The following is a 25,587-nucleotide window of genomic DNA, read 5'->3' as shown; positions in this document are numbered from 1 at the left end:
AGAGAGAGACAGAGAAAGAGAGAGAGACAGAGAAAAAGAGAGAGAAAGAAAGAGAGAGAGAGACAGGCCAAGAACCACCAGATCAACAGATGTGTTCTTACCAGTGGTAAAATGCTTTGACAATAATTTAAACTAATGTATAGCTCTGGAACTATTTAAGAGACCACTGCACCTTTTTCTTTCCTTTCCAAAACAGTTGGAAAGGAAGGTTTTCAGTAAGGAACAGGAGGGTTAAAATTAAGGGACCACTGCAAATTGAACACTTCTGTTCCTCACTCAAAACTTTTTTGGAATGGAAAGAAAAAGGTGCAGTTTTCTATTAATTTTTTCCAGAGCTGTTTATATATACACCAATCAGCCATAACATTATGACAACCAGCCTAATATTGTGTAGGTCCCCCTTTTGCCGCAAAAACAGCTCTGACCCGTCGAGGCATGGACTCCACTAGACCTCTGAAGGTGTGCTGTAGCACCAAGATGTTAGTAGTAGATTATTTAAGTCCTGTAAGTTACATGGGGGGGCCTCCATGGATCAGACTTGTTTGTCCAGCACGTCCCACAGATGCTCGATTGGACTGAGATCTGGGGAATTTGGGGGCCAAGTCAACACCTTGTACTCGTTGTTGTGTTCCTCAAACCATTCCTGAAAAATGTTTGCTTTGTGGCAGGGTGCATTATCCTGCTGAAAGAGACCAATGCCATCAGGGAATACCGTTGCCATGAAAGGGTGCACATGGTCTGCAACAATGCTCAGGTAGGTGGTATGTGTCAAAATAACATCCACATGATTGGCAGGACTCAAGAAAATGTGATTCATCAGACCAGGCCACCTTCTTCCATTGCTGAATGGTCAAGTTCTGATATTCACATGCCCATTGTAGGCGCTTTTGGCATTGGTCACAGGGGTGAGCATGGGCACCATGACTGGTCTGTGGCTACACAGCCCCATTCGCAACAAACTGTGATGCACTGTGTGTTCTGTTACTGTGTGTTTCAGCAACATGAGCTACAGTAACTCATCTGTTGGATCGGACCACACGGGCCAGCCTTTGCTCCCCACGTGCATCATTGAGCCTTGGCCTCCCATGACCCTGTCGCCAGTTCACCGCTTTTCCTTCCTTGAACCACTTTTGATAGGTACAGACCACTGCAGACTGGGACCACCCCACAAGGGCTGCAGTTTTGGAGATGTTCTGACCCAGTCTTCTAGCCATCACAATTTGGCCCTTGTCAAAGTCACCCAGATCCTTACGCTTGCCCATTTTTCCTGCTTCTAACACATCAACTTTGAGGACAGAATATTAACTTGTTGCCTAATATATCCCACCCACTGACAGGTGCCATAATATTATGGCTGAAATGTGTATGTATGTGTATATATAGCAAATAGCACAGATGTGCATACAAACCCTTGTATCAGAATGGTCTGTGTCAGAGTGAACAGAACAATGAATGATGACACAATGTTTCAGTTATTTGACTGAGTAATCGCATCAGAAAACGACTTCAACTCTGACAGGCCAGAATCGTGCACACTTTCCCATGCCTCCCCAGTCACAAAATATGGCTAGTCCAGGACAATATACCAAGATCAATAGACAATCTACATGGGAATTTCTGTCCTGAGCTAGGCTAATTATGTGTTCTATGTTTCAAAGTGGGATTTCACTATAGTACAACTACTTCATGTAGGCCTATTAATTACTAATGTTAGCGATGATACATTTGTGTCATAACAAATTTGAATTCAGCAGTTGCATCTACTTCCTTTGTATTGGTCCCACAAGTTCCAGAATTCATAGCGAACCTTGAAACCACCTCCCTAACGAAATCGCGATTGGAGAATATGATCATTTTTAGAACATTCACTGGCTCAATCATTGAAGGACAGCGGCAACTATACACAAACGGACTTGAAGCATGTCCGGTATAATGGATGCTTCCGGAAATGATACAAACATGACCATATTTATTTTATAGGTCTTGCTCGACCTTTTTTGTTTACGTATGTGCAAGTGTTGGTGGTTTGGTTGGTGTTTCTTTTGGCCGGTTGTGTGAGAAATTTCCCTGTCCACGAAATCTCTCAAATATGATATGAACAAAGGTTGGGGCACTTTGTGCCCCTTTATATAAACCTAAAAGAACCCCTTGGTCACGTGACAACAAAGGAGGAAGGGCAAATATCATTGATTAAGGAGAAAAACGTGTGAACGAACTGTAATGATGACTCAAGGAATTCCTATTAAAATGTGTGAGTTATGTAGCCTATAACCTTTCCGTTTTTTGGTCTCACACACACAAACACACACAGACACTCATCACACGTAATGATTTAAATGTAAAAGTATGATGCAAACAATCAGTTTCTTTCTGGCTCTACACTGACATCTGGTGGCGTTGTGGCGTGGAGGGACTGTCACCGCGGGCTGGACCAGCCACTTAGAACAACTGCGGAACGAGCGCGTGGATGTGTGGGCCAGGAACAAACAATAACAGAATTTAGTTCAAGACTAAACCTTTTGTTGAAATCCGAGGGCTTTGTTATGCTTTTTAAAATTATTATAGGAATACGCTGTTAATTTTAATTGGTTTTATTTAATATGTATTTTGCTTGTTCTTATCTAATATTATATTATCCAATATGTCTATATATCAATATTTTGTGGACTTTTTATTTTATGTTTTTATAATATATATTACGCCAGATCATAGTCCATAATCACATGACATTGTTGTCTTTCTAAGAATGGTCGGAATCTTTAGATATCCAGGGAAAGAACTGCATGTTTCTATAAAACACTGAAGTTCGCCTCTCAATTCGGTTCAGACAGCCAGACATGAATGAGGTCAGCTACACCAATGCTCATTGCACACACCGAATATTATTACACGGTTTATTCAGCCAATAGGCACCAGCGGGGCGGGGACTTAGCCAAAAACAGGATAGAGACAGTCGACGATTGGCTGTTTACTGTGGGTTTTATATCTCGGGAAAGACATATAAAACAGTGGCGTTGAATGTAATGTTTACAGTATACAGCAGACCGCTAAGGAAAGAGGGGACTATGAAAAAGTGCGACTCCTCCATTCTTCCACATGGTTATCTCACTGCTCAGGCGAGCTGCCCAGACAGCGATGCTGTACCTCTCTTAAGAAAGTTGCGGTGTTGTTTTCAGGAGCGAAGTGTTCTGGGTATTACAGGACGAGTCTTCAGTCGCACTGGCAGTTGAACGTCGAGAGCCTGACGTTGAAGATTTGAACTTGTTATTCCGAGATCTGTATTTTTGGGGAGATCTGTGTGCGCTGGAGACTAAGCACACGGCGTCTCTTTTGGACTTAACAGAGCACTGAACAGAAAAGGAGAAGATACTTGCTAGAACTTTTACACATTCCGTCCGTCCGCGTGGTTTCATGAAATAGGTGACTGAAATAAAACAGATTTAGCCTAAATTACATATCCCACTTTTACGCACTTCACCATATCGACAGAAAACCGAACACCACTTTTTATTCAGTTGTCCGTCCATCCCAGAGACTGAAACAAAAATAGAAATGATGGTACAACACATGAGTCCCACAGAGAGCACGGATCCTTTCTCCCCCGGCGGGGAGTCGACCGATACCGGGGAGATGGACTTGGACATGGAAGCTTCCCCTACACCCGGATCTCCGCTATCCTCCACTGGAGGGGACCGAGGTGACGTCGCCTGGTGTAAAACCCCTACGGGGCACATCAAGAGACCAATGAACGCGTTCATGGTGTGGTCTCAGATTGAGCGGAGGAAGATTATGGAGCAGAGCCCGGACATGCACAACGCCGAGATCTCCAAGCGCTTGGGAAAACGCTGGAAACTGCTCAGAGATGTGGACAAGATCCCGTTCATCCGGGAAGCAGAACGGCTGAGACTCAAGCACATGGCCGACTATCCTGACTACAAGTACCGGCCCCGGAAGAAAGTCAAGACGCCCGGGGCTAAGACCGAGCGGGGAGAGAGAGGAGAGAAAGGCGCGGATAGAAGTGGGGGCTCGAAGTCCTCCCTAAAAAGAAGCTCTGGGTCCAGGGGGAACAACAGAGCGCACAAGCCTGGACATGGGAACGCCAAGCTCTCTTCCCAAGGGCAGGAATGTGCGTCTCCCGCGGATCACCACACGCTTTACAAATCCCGGTCAGCGACTGGCGCCCGACAGATTCCCGACAAACCACCGAGGCGCGGCCACATGTTTGGCGGGGAAGGGAGCTTGGACAGCGGACCGCCCTCTGTGGGAGTCCCAGGCAGTCCCCTGAGCAGCTCAGCAGAGTCCAGTGACCCGATGAGCCTGTACGAGGACCAAGTGACAGGGACAAGCGAAGCACGCCCCCTCAACACTTCTACATCCTCATCATCCGCAGCCCGCCTCAGGTACACGCGTGCGTCCTCTCCGACCCCGTCTGCGTCTCACTCCTCTTCCTCTTCTCTTTCCTCTTCATCAGATGAAGAGTTAGAGGACGAGCGGTTCGATCTAGAACCGAGCCCTGGGTTTGAGAGCATGTCTCTGGGCAGCATAGGGCATGGTGAGTCGGAGCTGGACAGGGATCTGGACTGGAGCTTTGGGGAGTGCGGTGCGGGTTCTCACTTTGACTTCCCCGATTACTGTACCCCAGAGGTCAGCGAGATGATCTCCGGTGACTGGCTGGAGTCCACTATCTCCAACCTGGTATTCACTTACTGAAAGGTGGAGAGGAGAAAAAAAGAAAATAAAGGAGAGAGAAAACAGAGGGCAAGGCAAAGACAATCCCTGCCCCGCGCCAAACTGAAGCCCTGTGAGTGTGAAGGAAGAAGAATCTTTAAACATTCTTTTGAAATTGCTGGGGGAGTTGTATGTGCGCTAAAATGTATCCTGCATTTGGGAAAGAATACCCAAATATTAACATGTGTTTGGGTTGTTCGGGAAGGGTGTGTTAGTATAAAAACATAATTTGTTCCATGTGCGCATTGACACAGATCAAAGACATGAACTGGGACCGACAGAAGCATCCGCTGCCTGTAGTGCAGAGCAGAGGGAAAGTGCTTAGCTTGCAGTTGGAGAAAGAGGAGAGGAGGGCTTTCTTACTCAATCTGAGCCCGCCTCTGTTACCAGTGACACACACACGAACTTACTGAACTGCATTCAATCGTGCCCGCAGAAGGAGTTGTGCGGGTCGATGGCGATGATGACTGTATGCGTAAACGTTTTTTTTAGTTCAACGTAGCCATGGGGTGGGGTGGGGGGGGTAAAGTTTTTTCTTACGTCACCGCTCCTGATGTTTACCTACCTTTCCAGGGGAGGTTTGTATGGAGTTTAAAATTCAGGTTTGTTTTTCTTAAGCTTAGAATAACTATTAACAACACGCATGCGCTCCCATGTGGAGGAATGTTCTGTTTTGTTAAATTGAGTGATGAATCTGAAATAATAATCTTTATTATAATGTAGCCTAATTTCCGCGTTGAGTGTGTGTGTGCGTGCGTTTGACCACAGAACACAGATTACAATCACCAGCTTTTCTCTCAACGGCAGGACAAAAAAAAAAAAACTCAAACTCAGAATTTTTTTCTGCAACCTTTTACACTCTCAGTGCACATTTCAGGACCAATTCCTTTACGTGCTCAACGCCTAGTGCTTCTGACTTTGTAGTTATTCAATATCAGATGACTTTTTATATCGATGTATTTATACCAGCCAAACACGTTTTTTATACTTTGAAGTATTGTTGTCGTATAAGGTCTTGTGTGTGTGTGTGTGTGGGTGCGTGTGTGTGTGTGGGTGTGCGCGCGCGTGTGTGAACCATGCACCTATCTGTATCCATGTACAGAAGGGCTAGAAGTGTATCTTATTTAAATGTTGACATCTCTCACTTTTTAAAGAGAAGAACTCAGTGTGTCATTTTCTATATGTGTATTTTTGTACAAAATCTATGGAGGGCGTGTCAGTTGGTCGTTTCTTGGAGCTGGAGGGTCTGTTGTCACACAATCTGTTCCCTATATTGTTTACACTTGACAGTATATCAAGCAGCATGCTTCTTAAAGGCACAGTGTCTCTATTTCACCAGTCGAGCATACAAACACCTCGTGCTACTAGACCACTTGAAGCCCTTGTCAGACTCATTCCACAAAGGCGAGTGTCTGCTAATGTTAGTTATTTCCTTATAGTCTGTGTTTAAGAACTAAACCACCAAGTGAGGGAAGTTCCTCACTTTGACCCTTAAGTACAAAGGAGTAGTGAAAATCTGCAGACACTCAGTCCTCAATGGAATATGAGCAGGGCTTTGGTGATGGGGGTGTTAGCAGCATTTCAACATCAAACAAAACTAGCCTGGGTAACAGTACATTTGTGTTAACAGTCCATCCCTACTCCTCGTTGTGTGCCAAAAAGGTTTAGCATGATATGGTGTGGCAAGTGGTGGAAACAGCCAGCCCAAACAACCTTGTCTACGTAGAAATTGGTGAAGACGGAAGGAGAGTGAAATGCATTTGGATTTATTTAATGTCTGTGTGCTTTTTACAGTGATAAGTTTGATTTGAAACCCACTGGACAGAATCTGACACTCATTCTGAATGCCTGTTAGAGGGATGTGTACAGTAGAAAGGAAGTGCTTCAATTGTTTATAATTGCCCAGTTGCATTCAAGTATTTAATCTTTTTCTACCTGTTGGCTAAGATTAGCTAGCTAATTGTTTTCCTATATTATGGCATGGCAAATTAGCATTTGTATTTCAGATTCAGGTATGTGTATAGCTGTTGTGTTTAAGATTTCTTTAAAAAATAATATCAATTGAAGATATTTATGTTTATTGACTGTATTATAAACCAGATAAGATTGTGTTGTATAATTATCAACAACAGGCACTAAAATTGCCATCTTTTAACATTCTGTTGTTAAAGTTTAATGTGGTCCAGGATTTTCTATCTTTATAAATTTTTTTCATTTGTTTTAATTTGTGCAATATGCTGTGTGTATGATAATTTTCCGTCCAATCATACCGTATCTCATTAGAATATAAAACTCAATGCCAGCCAATCGGGTCAATTACTGCCTCAGACCTCTGTACAGAACATTTTTATTTGTTTTTGTTCTCTTTTTTTCGAGAAGGAAATAAAATCAGCTGGAACTGAATCTTCCTATTCCTGTCCTCATTGTGTTCATTTTGTGAGAGGTTTAAGCGATGCCACAATAGCTTTCAAAAGGTAATAAGGACAGCGATGACATTGCTCTGAATCCGTATCACCACAGGCTGACCGAGATGTAATAAAATGAACTGGATCCAGGAAAATATTTACTCCTCTTGGTGGAAAATGGTAGCATTGTCCCAGATCTGTTCATACCATCGTGTAACCTCTTTCCACTCAGTGGCACAATAGCACAGAGTCTGGCACCCAGGCTAGGAAAATGGGGGTTCATTAAAAGGTGTTTCTTTGTGTGTCAGTGCAGATCTGTGTGGGTCTGAATTCAGCAGTATGCCCCAAATCAATAGGAGTGGCGCTTCTCTATGATTCGCCACGTGGACAAAATGTGGCTGCCATGGCAACACTGTATCCAAGACCAAGGAGGCCATGTGCAATCCACTTGGGACCCAATTGTGTGTGTGTGGAGAGAAGGGGGGCCCAGACAGCAATTCGGGTGGGGGAGGGGTGCCAGACGTCTCCTCGAGGCATGACTTGATTGGGGGGAGGGGACTGCAGTAGGTGTGTCTGTGTGTCTCAACGTGGGTGTGTGTCTGTTTGTACGTCTCCCTGTGTGTGTGTTTGTGTTTGTGTGTGCCTATTCTGGTAGATTGTGCCACTAGCCAACTGCCTCCCACATCCTAAATCCAACACATTCCTTCTGGGTGCATTCATTTGTCTGGTGCACCTAACAACAGAGAGCCAGGGCGTACAGTAAAGAGAGACCCTCTCTAAGATGTAGTGTAGAGATACCCTCCCTAGTGTTTAGGATGGAGAAAGGCTCCCTAGGGTGTAGTGTTTAGGATTGAGAAAGGCTCCCTAGGGTGTGGTGTTTAGGTTGGAGAGACGCTCTTTAGGGTGTAGTGTTTAGGATGTAGAGACGCTCCCTAGGGTGTAGTGTTTAGGATGGAGAGACGCTCCCTAGGGTGTAGTGTTTAGGATGGAGAGACGCTGCCTAGGGTGTAGTGTTTAGGATGGAGAGACGCTCCCTAGGGTGTAGTGTTTAGGATGGAGAGACGCTCCCTAGGGTGTAGTGTTTAGGGTGGAGAGACACTCCCTAGGGTGTAGTGTTTAGGATGGAGAGACGCTCCCTAGGGTGTAGTGTTTAGGATGGAGAGATGCTCCCTAGGGTGTAGTGTTTAGGGTAGAGAGACACTCCCTAGGGTGTAGTGTTTAGGGTGGATCCATCAAGGCCTTATTCCACGGTCGAGATCATCGTAATAATTCCCTTCTCAGTTGGGGCAAACCAAATGGTGCAGATACCTGTTCTCCCACTGGACATTATAAATGGAATCGTCACGGCACAGAAAATTTTCTGCTATTGTAGCCCACAAACCAAAATACCCTTTTCTGGGAAGAAAATACAAATATATATTTTTTTTGGAAAGGATGTTTGTACCTTCTGGTAATTCCTGGTTGCTAAAAGTTAAAGCTACTGTTCTGAGAAACAAAGCACAGGTCAGAGGGCAAGTCAGGAAGCAACGTGGAAGATGGATGCTTGTCAGGACCTGGCAGGGAGTGCAGAAATGTTTTTAAGAAGTGATGCTGAACCGAAAGAAGAGGAGTCAGGTCAGACCAGGGCGTTTTCACATTTCATGTGCATGATTTTATCTTTCCATAAAACTTAAGGTGATGAATCTTATTCTTTGGATTTTAGAGCTAATTACCTGCAATTCCACTCATTTGGATGAACAGATTGGATGAACAGATTTTTATTAGTATGTTATTATATTCTAAAATATTATTTTCTCTAATAAATCATTGTGTTTATTTATTTACAAATTATATATACATTTTTTATGATCTGTTTTTCTGAGCCTCCACTGGCCTATGATTTGGATAGCTGAATAGTTAGGATGTTCAAGCAATTTAGATATACAGCCTTGATTGGCTGAAAGGATGGTCTAGGGCCCACCCCTTACTCAGGCTGTAGTTCTCTTTTTCTTTTAAGCTCTTTTTCTTCAAGCTCTTTTTCTTTTAAAAAGCACTTTCACACAAAAGGCATTATCAGAGTACTATTTCAACCTCATAGTGTGGAAAAACAACAGAACGATTCTAAAAAAGAATCACGCATTTTACTGAACTAAGCCCTTAAGCTATATATTTTTGGATGAAGCTTCTGAAAATCTCAATCTTATTCTATGCTTATAATATTGAAATATTGGTGCTCCTTGATTTGCATGTGGTCCCCAGTAATGTGACAAGAAATAAAACATCTGGTGCCTGTTGCTTTTCCTGACTTTGTGAACTGTAAAGGTAATAGACAAAGTATGTTAGTCATCTGCCGTGAAATGTTAAAATATGGGTTATGACAAGAGATTTTCCAATCAGGTCAAAATATCACATGGTTTAAAAATGATGTTTATAATGAAACAACTCCTTTCCATTAGCAGATTATAATGCTCTCTAAATGCAGCAACATTGTAGCTCTTTAAATGAATTAATTCAAAAAATTTATAATACCACTACTACCAACTGCAAAAAATGTAATGGAAGCGAAGGAAAATTGTAAGGACACGGCGTAATCATTACTATTGCGGATTTGAATGAATCCCAGCCCTAGCCTAAACAGAGCGATCGCACGTGCAGACAAAGGAATCCAAAACACGGAACTCCACCGAAACTTCTTTGCTTAGACACTGACAAGACAACTGTTAACTGCAAATAGAGGAGTTACTACAGGACAATGAAACATCCACCTACATTTCTTCAAGAAAACAATTACACTTTTTTTGGGGGCGATTTAATACGTCAGCGTCTGCAGTTTAAGAAAACAAAGCGAGATGTTTATTTTATCTAGGACTGTGAGCGATATGGATGGACAGAAATACGACAAGGCCAATGAAGTAAGAATTTCCAAAATGTTTGTTTAACAGTTTCTGCCCTTGTGTATTAGGCTACTATTAGTGTTTTTTTTTTAAGATGGTCAGCATTGAAGTCAATGAAAGACACAGCAATTTAGTTTTCTGGCTACCTGCCTATTTGCCTGAATTCAATTTCTTCATGTTAAATAGTTTTCATGGAAATTTTTCTGACATGCATTCTGTTCATGGTCTGTTATTTAAGCGAGCCTATACATTACTTTAATCCGAAATAACTTCGTTGTTTTGCAACTTCTGATTGAACTGGTCGAAAGCCCTACAAGTGCGCGCTTCAGCACGGGACACGTTGGACAGCGGCTCTAGCTGAGACTCCGGCGGGGGGAGGGGTGGGGTAGCTGCGGAGGAGAGGGGGCGAGTCGATGGTCATCGTACCTGTCCGTTCAGGATCTGAAAGGTGTCCGTTTGTTTTAGAACTCAAGAACAAGTAGCCTTTAACTCACCTCTGGCAGTGAAGGGGAAAAAAACAAATTACAATGTAAAAATAACGACCAAAGAACAACATTTATTTTGTAGTGTCTTATGAAAACACGTAGGTATTCAAAGGACCCTCTTTGAACCTCAGGACGTTATTGATTGATAATGTTAATTTAGTCAGAGGATTCCACTAACTGTTGCCTTGGATACTAAGTGACCAAAATGCAAATGTAAATGGCTCAAAACCCCAAGGTAGTTTAAATATGTATGTAACTGAAATACTACCCATTTATGCCTCTTGGATAGAATCAACAGTTAGCTTTTCTTTTTTCTTTTTGAGACTGAGTTTTGGGCATTCAGGAGTGGAGGGAGGGTGTGTGTGTGTGTTTGGGTGTGTGTGTGTCTGGTGTGTTTGATTGCTTAAGTTTACATCCCTCTGCGCACAAGGCTGTCAGTCTGCCATTGTATTGGCAGGGGACCATTGAGACGTGTTGTCTTGAGGGGTCTTGTCTGGAGAAAAACAAAGACAGTCTCCGCTGAATTCAGGCAACACAGCTAATTAGACACACACACACACACACACTTCCAGGATATGATGTCACCGCCACTGTACTACATCATGTGTTTTGACACCCTGTCAAAGTCCTACATTGCGCCGCACCCTATTCCATGTGTAACACGTGGCACCGCTGCTTTTGGCTGTTTTGCCGGGGACGGTGGCGTTCACGTGGCCGGTCGGTGGATTAATTGGAATTGCGGGTAGATGTCCTCCCCCCGTTGACTTGCGATTTTTCTTGCCGCCCTGATCCCCATAATTCGTGCATTGTTACGAAATGAACAGCCCACTGTTTTGGCCGCACCTGTCATCATTTAAGCTGATTGGATGTGTGCAGAGATGTGAGAAGTAAACATAATGTGACGATGTGTTGTGAATGTACAGTGCTTTGGAAGATTTACCGCCCCCCCCCCCTCTACCCACCCATATCGATTTTCACTTTGAGTTTGGTCTGATTCCTCTGCGGGTCGTTGTATACAAAGGGATTCGGAGAGGAAATGATGACGTCAGCGTTTGCCGCTTCTTCAATTTGTTTCCTGTGCTGGGTAATCGACCAGGCTGTCCTCACGGGTGAGGACATCATGGCTTCCAGTGTAACCATGCTGAATTGTCAAGGATCCTTGCGCTCAGAGGTCTACAAATACATCTTGGATCCACTCTAGCTCCAGTTTTGAGAAATGGGATGAAACCAGACAGATTGCAGTTGCCACTAGCAGTTAACAGACATAGTCTACTAGGTTTTCGCCATTTAAAGCCCTGCTTCAGTTGGTGTTGATTGTAGTTGACCAGAAGCATTAGCTCATAATTTGTCAAACTATGATGTAGTCGACCGTAAGTAGCAAATCACTATGTCCCGTTTTGTTTCTTTTGCAAATGTTTTCTTGTGAGATCTCGTGCACCTGAAAGGTTCCTGGATCAGTCCTCGGTCTTTGACCCTTACAACCGTCAGATCCTCCCCTCCAGCCTCTCTGTGCACCTAGCAGGTGGCTTCTACCAGATGACATGGAAACAAATCATGTCTGACCGATGAGCTGCTGCTACTAGAGTCCACTGGAGCTCAATTCTCTGGTCTTGTCTCACATGTCTCACACCCTGGCATGCTCTATTATCAGTGTCTTCTGGCAACCCGGGGGGCGACACATCTTCACATGCCTGGCAGAAATCTCTGCTTGGATGTCAGCTCACCACATCAAGCTCAACCTCAACAAGACAGAGCGGTTCTTCCTCTGGGGAAAGGCCTGTCTAATTCCTTACGGTTGGTAGGGCTCCCTGCTTGTGCCATATCTGAGCTGAAATTATGAAATCATGACCTGAATGGTTTCTGAATATTTGACAACATAGGAAGAGTCCTTCTACATAAGCGTAACAACCCTGGGTCAGTGTCAGAACGCTCACATGTCACATATCCCAAGTGCAAATGTTAGACGACCTGAACAATTCTCTTTTGCTTAAATTGTGAATTCCTGAACCTACTGCTGTGGAGAACAGCCAGTTGAAACGGTTTTGCCAGATCACTACGTAGGGCTCCAAACAGACAGGCGAAGGAGAGCGATCTGTGCTGAAGGAATTTGTCCAGAACCAATTGCAATGCATAAGAAATGTGGATGACAGGAATTGTTAGTGCATCATTAGGATATTTCCTTTTTGTTAAATATGATTTTGAATTTTGGTCGCTATTTTACGTGTGCAGATTTGGGTGTAACCGTGAATAGGTGTAACTGGTGACATGTCTGGTCCTGTGATTCCCAGGGATGTGTGTTGAAGAACTTTCTGTCGTGTGTGTGTGTGTGTGTGTGTGTGTCCTCTACCAATTCTCTACTGCTAGGTTTCCTTGGTTACTAGGTGTCCTTGCGCTAAAGTTTGGACATGGGAAGAGTCCTTCCCCGTGTGTTCTACCTGCAGGGTTTTCACACACGTGCACACACACAGAGTGTGCCGAGGGAGGGCAGTTCACAGTGTGAGTGTTAAAATGCTGACAGAGCTGTAAATCTGCGGTCCCACTGAAGTCCTTCAAGTCAGGGACAAAGTTGTGTGTGTGTGTTTGCTTGCGCGCGCACATTTTGCACCTTTAGAACTACTCCTGCAAGGTGTTTACCTTAAATCACGGTACAAGTAAGTATTTCATGAATGTTATAGAGTTGTTACAATGTAATTAATATACATTTTCCATTGATTACATTTATACACTTTTTAATATATATATGTATATATATATATATATATATATACACTCACCTAAAGGATTATTAGGAACACCTGTTCAATTTCTCATTAATGCAATTATCTAATCAACCAATCACATGGCAGTTGCTTCAATGCATTTAGGGGTGTGGTCCTGGTCAAGACAATCTCCTGAACTCCAAATTGAATGTCAGAATGGGAAAGAAAGGTGATTTAAGCAATTTTGAGCATGGCATGGTTGTTGGTGCCAGACGGGCCGGTCTGAGTATTTCACAATCTGCTCAGTTACTGGGATTTTCATGCACAAACATTTCTAGGGTTTACAAAGAATGGTGTGAAAAGCGAAAAACATCCAGTATGTGGCAGTCCTGTGGGCGAAAATGCCTTGTCGATGCTAGAGGTCAGAGGAGAATGGGCTGACTGATTCAAGCTGATAGAAGAGCAACCTTGACTGAAATAACCACTCGTTACAACCGAAGTATGCAGCAAAGCATTTGTGAAGCCACAACACGCACAACCTTGAGGCGGATGGGCTACAACAGCAGAAGACCCCACCAGGTACCACTCATCTCCACTACAAATAGGAAAAAGAGGCTACAATTTGCACAAGCTCACCAAAATTGGACAGTTGAAGACTGGAAGAATGTTGCCTGGTCTGATGAGTCTCGATTTCTGTTGAGACATTCAGATGGTAGTGTCAGAATTTGGCGTAAACAGAATGAGAACATGGATCCATCATGCCTTGTTACCACTGTGCAGGCTGGTGGTGGTGGTGTAATGGTGTGGGGGATGTTTTCTTGGCACACTTTAGGCCCATTAGTGCCAATTGGGCATCGTTTAAATGCCACGGCCTACCTGAGCATTGTTTCTGACCATGTCCATCCCTTTATGACCACCATGTACCCATCCTCTAATGGCTACTTCCAGCAGGATAATGCACCATGTCACAAAGCTTGAATCATTTCAAATTGGTTTCTTGAACATGACAATGAGTTCACTGTACTGAAATGGCCCCCACAGTCACCAGATCTCAACCCAATAGAGCATCTTTGGGATGTGGTGGAACGGGAGCTTTGTGCCCTGGATGTGCATCCCACAAATCTCCATCAACTGCAAGATGCTATCCTATCAATATGGGCCAACATTTCTAAAGAATGCTTTCAGCACCTTGTTGAATCAATGCCACGTAGAATTAAGGCAGTTCTGAAGGCGAAAGGGGGTCAAACACAGTATTAGTATGGTGTTCCTAATAATCCTTTAGGTGAGTGTATGTATGTATGTATGTATGTATATTTGGCTTTCTGTTTTTCCAGTAGAGATCTCTGTGGTGCACTGTGACCTGGTAACAAACTCCCTGTTATGAGGTCAGGGGAGTTTTCCCTGTTAGGAAGTCAGGGGAGAGTTTTCCCTGTTGTGATGTGATGAGAGTTATCCTGGACACACAATAATTAAATCCTTGATTTTGCAAAACGAAGACTAACACTAACATGAAAAAAAAAACTGAAATCACAGCTGTTATTAATCGGGGTAATTATAATATATTGGACCGGTTTCGCAGACACAGATTAAACCTAGTCTTGGACAAAAAAATCTAGTTCAGTAGAAAACTCCATTGAGTTTATTTTTTTGTCCTTGACTATGCTTAGTCTGTATCTCTGCAAAACCGGCACGTAGTGTATTTTGTGTGTGTGTGCGCGTGGGCGTGGGTTGTGTTCTAGGGCTGTCCCCGACTAAAAGAAATCTTGGTGTATTCTATATTAACGCTGTATAATTTTAATCTATTCATTTTGAGGTAGCAGATCTTGTTCTTCATTTCACCTGCCACATAATGTTTTCATCAAAGATTCATGGCTTTAGAAAATGTCTTCATATGTGAGTGCTACTGGACGATGATCTCTTAAGCAGGTTGCGTTGTTTGGCACAGGAACAATGGTGGTCCGCTTGAAACCAGTTGATATTCTGGACTTTGTAAGGGAAGCTGTCTGTGAAGACACCTGCCAGTGGGTCTGTTGCACTCTGGGTAATACCTGTCATGCCTGTCATTGGTCAAGTCCACAGCCAACACGTCCTGTCCTCTCAAAGAAAGAGTTCAACTATTTTCTGAGAATAAATGAATTTCATTTAATGAATCGCTTAATCAGTTAATAGACAGACATACTGTGCCACAGTGCCATAAGAAAATGGGTTCATGTCTTTATTATTGATCTGCTGTCTCTCTGTCGCCAGAGCAGAAGAACCACTTGGGCCAGTTATGTAAAATGTTCAAGGTGAGAAAATGTGTCAAAGTGCCCTTGAACAAGGCACCTAAACCCAGTTCCTCCTGTAAGTTGTTTCTGATTAAGAATGTCTGCCAGATGACACATATTGAAATACGTCCTGGCTAACCGTTGGCAATCTCATTAAATCATGTTGTACAGCCACCCGGTAATGATGCAATGAGGATGACCCCATGGGTGTGAATAATAAACATGTAAATATATCCGTTCACTGTTTCCAGTTCAAATGTATTGCATTGAGTGTTACCAGTGAAAATACACCAGTGCACCTTTCACAGTGAGCTGGTGCCACTGGTTTTGGTGAAAGGGTAGGTTGGAAAACATGACACAGTGTAGCTTTCAATACCTACACCAGCCAAACTCTAGTTCTCTTTTTATTTTCCCTCTCTGTCAATTTCTCTCACTCTTTTTCTTTCTCCCGCTCTTCTACATAAGTGCACATGGTTCACCGAATACCCAGAGACTCAGTGCGCTATATTAGTCTGTTTCTGCAGTTAGGCTGGCTTGTGTAACCTTCACTTATGTAACTGAACTCAATGGAGTTTCTTTTGATGCAGTGTGTGTGTGTGTGTGTGTGTGTGTGTGTGTGTGTGTGTGTGTGTGTGTGTGTGTGTGTGTGTGTGTGTGTGTGTGTGTGTGTGTGTGTGTGCGTGTGCGTGTGCGTGTGCGTGTGCGTGTGTGTGTGTGTGTGTGTGTGTGTGTGTGTGCACGTTCTGTGTGTGCCTCATACATTATATTGCTCAGTAGAAAACCTTTCAGCTGTGTGTCTTGGCTTGTCTATCTAGACATAGACATTTTCAGACACTTCAGGACAGCAGGACAGCGCTGTGGGGGATATTGTTATTACTATGAAAAAGTAGCTGGTTACTTGATAGAGAACCTATGACTAGCAGCATTATGCTGGAGCTTGTTACCTGATAAATATCCTATGACAAGCAGCTAGTTTATGCAGCCGGTTACCAGGTACATATCCTATCCTATGGTTACCAACAGTTACGGAGTGTGGTGAGTGAATAAAAGGGAAGTGGGGTTGATTGATAGATGGTTGATGTAGTACAGAGCGGGGTACAAAAGGATGAAATAGGGAGAAAAAAGGATGATTTTATGGGTGTAGTATGTATCTAGATTGGTTTAGTATGTAACTATAATGCTATGACTATAGTATGTAGTTATTATGATGTAGGAAAATTTGCCCCAGTGATAAAACACAAGGCTGAATGATGGAGTGCGTCCAGAGATTTGAGTACAGAAGCTCATGCATGCGTCTGTAGTATATCACCACAATCTAGTAGCGACATTAAAGCTGCTTGCACAATATCTCCTCTATGCTGAAGTGACAGACTTGATTTATTCCTATAAAATAATACATTTTAGTCTTTATGTTTTTCACCTCACTAAAATGTGTTTTAAAAGACAGACTATCTAACCAAATCCCAAGGTTTTTGTAAGACACAGCATGTTCTTTGAAAGAAACCTTTAGGGTAGTAATTTTAGGGTAATCGAAAGCTAGGTTCTGTGACTTAGAAAATAGCATGTATTTAGATTTATCTGCATTTAGTACCAACCTACGATCAATACGTGATTTCTGTAACAGTCTGTAAATCAGACTGCAGGTTTCCAACAGATTGTTCTGGAGAGGACACTGTAGCGTAGTAGCAATGTGATTGTGTTGTCAGCATTAAACATAAATCCAGAATTTCTTAAAGTTATGTATTTCATTCATATATAGAGGGATCAATATAGGACTCGAAACTGAACCCCTGTCAAACTTTTTTGTGGACTACAAGACATGTAGATTTAATGCATCAGGTACAGTAGCCTGTGTTCTGTCACAAAGGTATTTTTGAATCCAGAGGCAAGTGCCCTTGGCCACGCCCAATGAAGACAGCCTTTTCAATAAGATTGAGGGATGTATCGAATGCCTTCAGCAGGTCAACAAACAGAGAAACGTGGCTGAATGTCTCATCTAAGGGTTTGACAGTGTCATTTGTAATTACTGTAGTTGCAGTGATAATACTGTGTCCAGGTCTAAAACCAGATTGAATTCTGTTCAAAATTCAATTTTCTGATAAAAAGGAATGTAACTGTTCATTTACTAGTGCCTCCAGGATTTTAGCAAGGGGTGACAATTTGGAGATAAGGCGATAGTTATCAAAGACACTAGAGTCCCCACCATTATGGAGTGGCAGCACACGAGCGGTTTTCCAGACTTTAAGGATAAAGACCAAAATACATTTTAGATTAAATATATGTGTTAGAGCTCCAGAGATAATTGGAGTAGCACTAACCAGTAAGTCTGGATCTAACATATCAGCCCCTCTGGTTTTCTTGACTCCTAAAGTCAGTGTTTCCTGTCTAATTACCCAGTTTTACTCATGTATTCCTCTGTCATTTGCTTCTCATTCATTTGGGTGGGTATAGAATTATTTTCCAAAAAATCAACTGTAGATTAGGGGTCCAGAACAGAGCCCTGGGGGACACCCTGGGGGACACCCTGGGGGACACTCTGGGTAACTGTTGCTGACTGAGATCTAGGCTTTCAGGGAGACGTGGCGGGTGTGATTAGTAAGAGTAAATGTTGAGAGCATCAGCAGAGGTATGGAGGTCACTGACAACTTTGAGTAGCACAGTTCCTCTAGTGATGGGAGGACAGCAATGTGGCCTCAATTCTCCATGTTGACCTTAATTAATAATTTTTTACTTCAACTTTTTTTTCATGAAACATGTTTTCATAATCATTCGTTTAAGTAATTTAGGCCTGAACTCAGCCAAACACAGCAGAGACTTTTGCTTTGTTATTTTGACTCGTCTGCATTTGGAACAAACTATGAGAACCTCCCATTTCCTGGTTCATCGCATGAAATATTGGTTAACTGCAGGATGCATCTTAAGTCTAATCCTCGGTTGTATTGAATTCTACCAGATTCCATATTACAAGATTATATAATGTTCAATTTGAATAGCCCATTTTCCTGTGTGTGCATTTTGGCAAGCGCATGTCCTTCCAGAGAAACTTAAAAGCATGCAAACTTAGGGAAACCATCAGAACATTTTCAATAATTGGACTGATTTTATTTACATGAGTCTCACGTCCATTCTGTTTTAGCATAAATAGCCAATCACTCCTGGACTCTGATGTCTGGAGTCTTTAAACAACGTTCTCGGAATGTTTCAACATTCATTCATCAAAGTGGCGCTGTTTGGGACGTCGCTACGATTGGAAACAAACAGCCCGACCCATAGGCCCATGGGGGAAGTAGTGCACTACAGAGTGAATAAGAGTGGGGATTTGGGACCCCGCCTATGAGCCATGGATCCCTGGTCTTTTAGCAGTTGCTAATGAGAGGTAGGGAAATGTGTGGGTCTGGCACGGCAGAGTGGGTGATCTAATGTAAACCAGCTATAGGAAGAATGTTGTTCTTGACTGGCTGAACTTTATTACACACAAAGGCACAAATGGGCACAAACACACACACACACACACACTCAAACAGCCTCGCACAGAGGCACACACGTCCACGCGTGGACGGACACAGAAACATGTCCAGCTGACTGCTGAGCTACACATTCCTCTGTGATGTATTTGATTGTGATCCAAGTGGATCGGTCCCACAGGATGGGGTTTCTGTATGGATTTCTGTTTTTACTGACCCTATGGGAATTGGCTTTCATTTTGACCCACAACCTATTCTGTCAAAAAGTTTCTCTCTTCCCCTTCTCCTTTCTCAATCTCCATTCTCTTCCTTGCTTTTTCCATCTCTCTCTTTCTCCCTCCCTTTTGCTCTTTTCTTTCTTTTTTCTGTTTTTCCCTATGAATACTTCCTTGGTGTTCTGTAATTCTAAGGAGCACCTGCATGAAGTGCGTGCACGTGTGTGTGTGCGCACGCGTGTGTGGGTGGGTGTGCGTGCGTGCGTGTGTGTGTGGAAACAGGTGAGTGTCTCCACAGGGAACACCTGATGCTAAGCCGTCTATGTGAATGGTTTCTTTGTTCCTTATCTTACACTGAGGACTGGCTTGTTAGTGGTGTCACAGCCTTTTTCTTCCCCATTACTGCTTTATGCCCCCCCCTCCCCCTGTGGTCCATCAGAGAATGCCAAGTTCAACAGCTGGAGCTAAACCTGGGGCCCTTCAGGGAGGGTAAACATCACTCACACACAAACACACAAACAAACACCCACACCCACCCACACACACACACACACACACATACATACACACACACACACAAAGACCCACACATGGAAAGACAAACACACGCACATCTCAGGCTGAGGGCTTCTGATGTGATTGCAGCACAGTGGTACCATATGGTTGCCACTGGTGACTGTGTGTGAGGTCCCTTTGAATTTTAAGACCCACCCAGTGTCCCTGGGTGTTGCGTAATTAGACCCAGTGTCCCTGGGTGTTGACTATTAAGACCCAGTGTCCCTGGGTGTTGAGTATTAAGACCCAGTGTCCCTGGGTGTTGGGTATTAAGACCCAGTGTCCCTGGGTGTTGAGTGTTAAGACCCAGTGTCCCTGGGTGTTGAGTAATTAGACCCAGTGTCCCTGGGTGTTGCGTAATTAGACCCAGTGTCTCTGGGTGTTGCGTATTAATGCCCAGTGTCCCTGGGTGTTGCGTATTAAGACCCAGTGTCCCTGGGTGTTGCGTATTAAGACCCAGTGTCCCTGGGTGTTGACTATTAAGACCCAGTGTCCCTTGGTGTTGAGTATTAAGATCCAGTGTCCCTGGGTGTTGCGTATTAAGACCCAGTGTCCCTGGATGTTGCGTATTAAGACCCAGTGTCCTTGGGTGTTGAGTAATTAGACCCAGTGTCCCTGGGAGTTGAGTATTAAGACCTAGTGTCCCTGGGTGTTGAGTATTAAAACCCAGTGTCCCTGGGAGTTGAGTATTAAGACCCAGTGTCCCTGGGTGTTGAGTATTAAGACCCAGTGTCCCTGGGTGTTGAGTAATTAGACCCAGTGTCCCTGGGTGTTGCGTAATTAGACCCAGTGTCTCTGGGTGTTGCGTATTAAGGCCCAGTGTCCCTGGGTGTTGCGTATTAAGACCCAGTGTCCCTGGGTGTTGCGTATTAAGACCCAGTTTCCCTGGGTGTTGGGTATTAAGACCCAGTGTCCCTGGGTGTTGAGTATTAAGACCCTGTGTCCCTGGGTGTTGCGTATTAAGACCCAGTGTCCCTGGATGTTGCGTATTAAGACCCAGTGTCCTTGGGTGTTGAGTAATTAGACCCAGTGTCCCTGGGTTTTGCGTATTAAGACCCAGTTTCCCTGTGAGTTGAGTATTAAGACCCAGTGTCCCTGGGTGTTGAGTATTAAGACCCAGTTTCCCTAGGTGTTGAGTAATTAGAGCCAGTGTCCCTGGGTGTTGAGTATTAAAACCCAGTGTCCCTGGGAGTTGAGTATTAAGACCCATTGTCCCAGGGTGTTGAGTATTAAGACCCAGTGTCCCTGGGAGTTGAGTATTAAGACCCAGTGTCCCTGGGTGTTGAGTATTAAGACCCAGTTTCCCTGGGAGTTGAGTATTAAGACCCAGTGTCCCTGGGTGTTGAGTATTAAGACCCAGTTTCCCTGGGAGTTGAGTATTAAGACCCAGTTTCCCTGGGTGTTGGGTATTAAGACCCAGTGTCCCTGGGTGTTGAGTATTAAGACCCTGTGTCCCTGGGTGTTGCGTATTAAGACCCAGTGTCCCTGGATGTTGCGTATTAAGACCCAGTGTCCTTGGGTGTTGAGTAATTAGACCCAGTGTCCCTGGGTTTTGCGTATTAAGACCCAGTGTCCCTGGGTGTTGAGTATTAAGACCCAGTGTCCCTGGGTGTTGAGTATTAAGACCCAGTTTCCCTAGGTGTTGAGTAATTAGAGCCAGTGTCCCTGGGTGTTGAGTATTAAAACCCAGTGTCCCTGGGAGTTGAGTATTAAGACCCATTGTCCCAGGGTGTTGAGTATTAAGACCCAGTGTCCCTGGGAGTTGAGTATTAAGACCCAGTGTCCCTGGGTGTTGAGTATTAAGACCCAGTTTCCCTGGGAGTTGAGTATTAAGACCCAGTGTCCCTGGGTGTTGAGTATTAAGACCCAGTGTCTCTGTGTGTTGTGCATTAACCAGATAACCAGACAAACACAGTGTCCCTGGGTGTTGCGTATTAACCAGATAACCAGACGAACACAGTGTCCCTGGGTGTTGCGTATTAACCAGATAACCAGACAAACACAGTGTCCCTGGGTGTCGCGTGTCTAACTCTTCCATGAGGGGTTCAGCTGCTTCCTATACATTTCATTGTTTCTATCTACTAATCCTCTACTTGGTCCTCTGTTCTTTTTTCTCCCTGTCTCTCCTGACCTATCTTTTCCCCCTCTCTTTCTGACTCCCTGTCCTCTCTATCTCGCTGTCTTCTCCACCTCTCCCCATCTCTCTTCCTCTTTTCGTTTCTCTCCCTTTCCACATTCTGTATCTCTCTCCTTAACCTCCCCTTCTCTCTCACACACACAGACTTTCTCTCAGAGATCTGGGGAAAGTCCCTGTCTTTCCGTCCTGCATTCCAAAGCTGAGTGCTCTCAGAGACCCCCCCTACACACACGCACGCACGCGCACACACACACACACACACATACTCTAATGAAACTATGTGTTTGTTTTCCCAATTATACTTGCGGAAGCTAAGAGTCCATTTGTGTTACAAAATATAACAATGGGCTGTAAAACTCAGGAAGCATTGAAAACTGATTATTTTATATTGTGTGTGTGTGTGTGTGTGTGTGTGTGTGCGTTTGTGTGTGTGTGCATGTGTGTGTGTGTGCATGTGTGTGTGTGTTGGGGGGGGGGGTGTTTAGATACCTCAGGGGTTCTCTGATGTCTTCCCCAGCTGTCTTTAACCCCCTGAAGTACGCTGAGTAAGAAATTTGTTGGCAGGCTCACACTCCTAGAAGGCTATCACAGCTAATTAGTGGCCTTAAGTGCCCAGGTTAGTGGCAGTCAAGAGCTAGCTTGAGCAAACAGTGGAATGGCTTGAGTGAGGGCTGTGTCGAGATCCCAGTGTTGAGCCAGGAAGTGATACCTGCACCAAAACCAAAAAGTATTTTTCATCCAAAAGCTTGTTGCTCAATCTTTTCAGAGAATACAACCAAGCACACATTTTCTTCTATCAGGTTTTGTATTATATGTTTTTCTTAAAATAAAGCGATAAAATGTGCCTCATTTGTGTCCATTTCAGGCATTGCCGTGGTCATTACAAACACTTCCGCATTTAAAGGAGAATTAAAAAAGTATTCAACTTGGTGTTAAAAAGCTTCTTACTTCGAAATATGTCAAGGGACCAATAGAATTAAACCAATGCATCATGAACTTGTAGGTCAGGGTGGCTGACGTTTGTAATGGCTGTTGTTCGCTGTGTCAGAAACTGACAGTCTTTTGCCAGATACAACACAGATAACTGCAAAAGATTATAATGTTCTGCCAGAAAATACAACCACTAGCTGGACCTGGCTTCTTGCTTGTTTCTCGTCTTCTGCATGGTGTCTTTAGTGTAAAGTGTGCATGCAAACCCTCTTTACTCTTGACCAATCACTGTCCTCTGTATAGCTCCGTTTGTAAAGCAGTGTAGTTCTAATGCCAGAGGTTGTGGGTTTGAATTGTGCTGGGTTTCCTTTAAATCAATAGGATGGCACAGATTTTGCCAGTGGCTGACAAACAAATTATTTTTTTTCAAAAAATCACTGTTGATTTTGGCAGTCGATGTCTGGCAAGTTTATTGAATGAAAATCTACTCCACATTGTTGAAGACAATGTTGAATGTGTTGGTGAGAGAGAGAGACACAATAACAAGTTATTTCTGGAACATTCCCCCTCGATTGACAGGGGGACACAGATTCTGGCGATGGATGACAGAAACCATGTCCCAAGTCTCATTGAATGTAAACTCCATATATTTCTCAGCCATTCCTTTTCAACTGTGTAGCTGTGTTTGTAGAGTTGTGTGCTACTAATGGCAGAGGTTGTGGGTTTGAATCCCACACCGGTATGTGTAACATTAGTTATTTTTTGAAATATCCTTTTCGATTAAGGCTTGCTCAATTCCTTCTAACTTCAGCACATCAAAGTGTTTGTCTGTGCTTGGGTTTCAAAGAGTGTTTAGAGAGTGCCTGTATATAGCAATGATCAAAAGTTGAAGAGAAAACACAGGCGCAATTAACACATGCATGCACTCATTGATTGATCTAAATGAGCCATAGGCCTTTGATTGGGTAGCGTTTGGTATTTGCTTTACTTTCTCAGATTAAGGTTTATGCTAGTTCAAATTCATGTAGTCTCTCCCAACATGGCCATGTCTTCTTTTCCATAATCTTCAACAGACATGGAACGGATCAGGGGCAGAGTTATTGTAGTTCAGGCAAATGCCAAAGGGTCTGGTCTAACTTTAGCCGAGAGGGCCTGTTTAAAATGGGCTTTATGGTCATTACATTACTAAAAATAATGTCCTGGAGAGGAAAAACGGGCCTGGGCAGGGCCCAATCTGTTCTGAAGCGAAGGAAGATGACAGGCGATGGGTCTTATAAGGCCGGGTGTTTTGTAAAAGCACTTTGTGACAACTGTTGATGTAAAATGGGCTTCATAAATAAATGTTATTGACTGATTCATTGATTCATTTGAGACAGTTTGCTAGAGGAACACTCACAACAACACAGTGATAAAGGTACGGTATATTTAGGAGTTGGTCAGCATCCTGACGAAGTTCCTGATAGTACGGGGTGGAGGCACTGGAGGAAGCAAGACTCCCCACTCAGACCCACTTGTCCTGTTTTGGGTAAACCCCGCCATTGGCCGAGGGAGATAAACAGACAAAGTAGCTCAGTTCTGAATCAGAAGAGACAGAGGAAATGTCTCAAGGTGTCGTCTTGCAGTTCCAAGAGTCATGTCAACATTTTGGTCACGGCCAGACAGTCGGACAGATACAGTCAACACGGGAAGCTCTACTAGCAGCTGTTCATATCTGAAACAGTCACCTACTTTAGAGAGGTTGAGTGGGTCCATGCCCACCCACACACAAACGCCAGAACACTCATGCACACTTCCCCAGTCCGGATCTGTCCCGTAGTCCCGGGCAGTCATTTTGTTGTACGTGTGGACGACTGGGGACGGGGGACGGGGGACGAACATTGTCCAAGTCAGAGAAACTGGGAGTTGCGTGGGCCCGTCCTGTGTGCGAGGAAATACGGGCTGCAAAATACACACGCCTCCCTTTGTTGAGTGAGAACCAACTCCAGAGGAATTAGTCTCATTTGAGATATCCGAAAAATGAGATGACTAATACGAGATTTATTTGCACACGTCCCACATTGTACCCTATTTCCATTTAGTGAGCCACGGTTGACCAAGGTCCAAAGGGAATAGTGTGTGATTTGGGACGTGTGCGTTGTCTTCGCTGACTGTTAACTGCATGATTGGAGAGAAGGTTTTTTGCATAATTAGATTTTTATTTTCACGTGGTAATGCTGATCTTTAATCTGATGCAATGTTTTAGCTCCTAGAGCCACTCGCTCTTCCTCCAAAACAGCCCCCCCCCCGCCTGTTTCTCACTTTCTATCCCTGTCTCTTTCTGCCTTTATTATTCTTTATTTCACAAAGACACACGTTCACACACACACACACCCCTCCATGGTAATTAGATACAGTGTCTGGAGCAACCGTCTGGCTGTCAAACATCAACTGGTACCATCCAGACACTGGAGTCAGCTCTCATTGGCTGTTTCCTCCAAGCACCTGGGTTGATTCTGAGTGGCTGGTACCATCAACTCAGCGTCAGTCTGACCCAGTAAACTTGCATGTGAACCAGATTCCTCCGGTCTTATTGGCTGTCTCTGAGACACATGACTGGCACCCTAACAGTGTTTGACTCTCTCCCTCGCTGCTCTCCCTGAGGAGGCGACAGATCTACTTTAAAATAGCAAAACAAGACCTCTCATTTATCACCTCTCTCTCTTGCTCCTTCTCTCTTCTCTATCTCTCTCCCTGCTCTTTTCTCCCTCTCTCTCTCTCTCTCTCTTGCTCTTTCTCTGTCCACAATGTCTCTTTCTCTATTTATCTCTGCATCTCTCTGTCTGTCTTACT

The 25,587-nt window shown here is 43.8% G+C and overlaps 1 protein-coding gene across 1 annotated transcript; it reads left to right on the top strand.

Moving 5' to 3' along the window:
• The first annotated feature begins 3,033 nt into the window (after nucleotides 1–3,033).
• On the top strand, nucleotides 3,034–7,139 carry sox4a (SRY-box transcription factor 4a). The gene has a single exon (XM_010873123.4). It carries the CDS (start codon nucleotides 3,553–3,555, stop codon nucleotides 4,708–4,710), a length of 1,158 nt encoding a protein of 385 aa, XP_010871425.1. The 5' UTR covers nucleotides 3,034–3,552; the 3' UTR covers nucleotides 4,711–7,139.
• Nucleotides 7,140–25,587: the final 18,448 nt, after the last annotated feature.

This window comes from Esox lucius, chromosome 10, assembly GCF_011004845.1.
Source record: "Esox lucius isolate fEsoLuc1 chromosome 10, fEsoLuc1.pri, whole genome shotgun sequence".
NCBI lineage: Eukaryota > Metazoa > Chordata > Actinopteri > Esociformes > Esocidae > Esox > Esox lucius.
The sequence above is the reverse complement of the archived record's forward strand: the minus strand, read 5'-3'. Positions and strand labels throughout refer to the sequence as shown.

What these genes read in the sequence shown, in the direction of transcription:
- sox4a (XM_010873123.4), top strand. Translation starts at nt 3,553, where the DNA reads ATGATGGTACAACACATGAGTCCCACAGAGAGCACGGATCCTTTCTCC.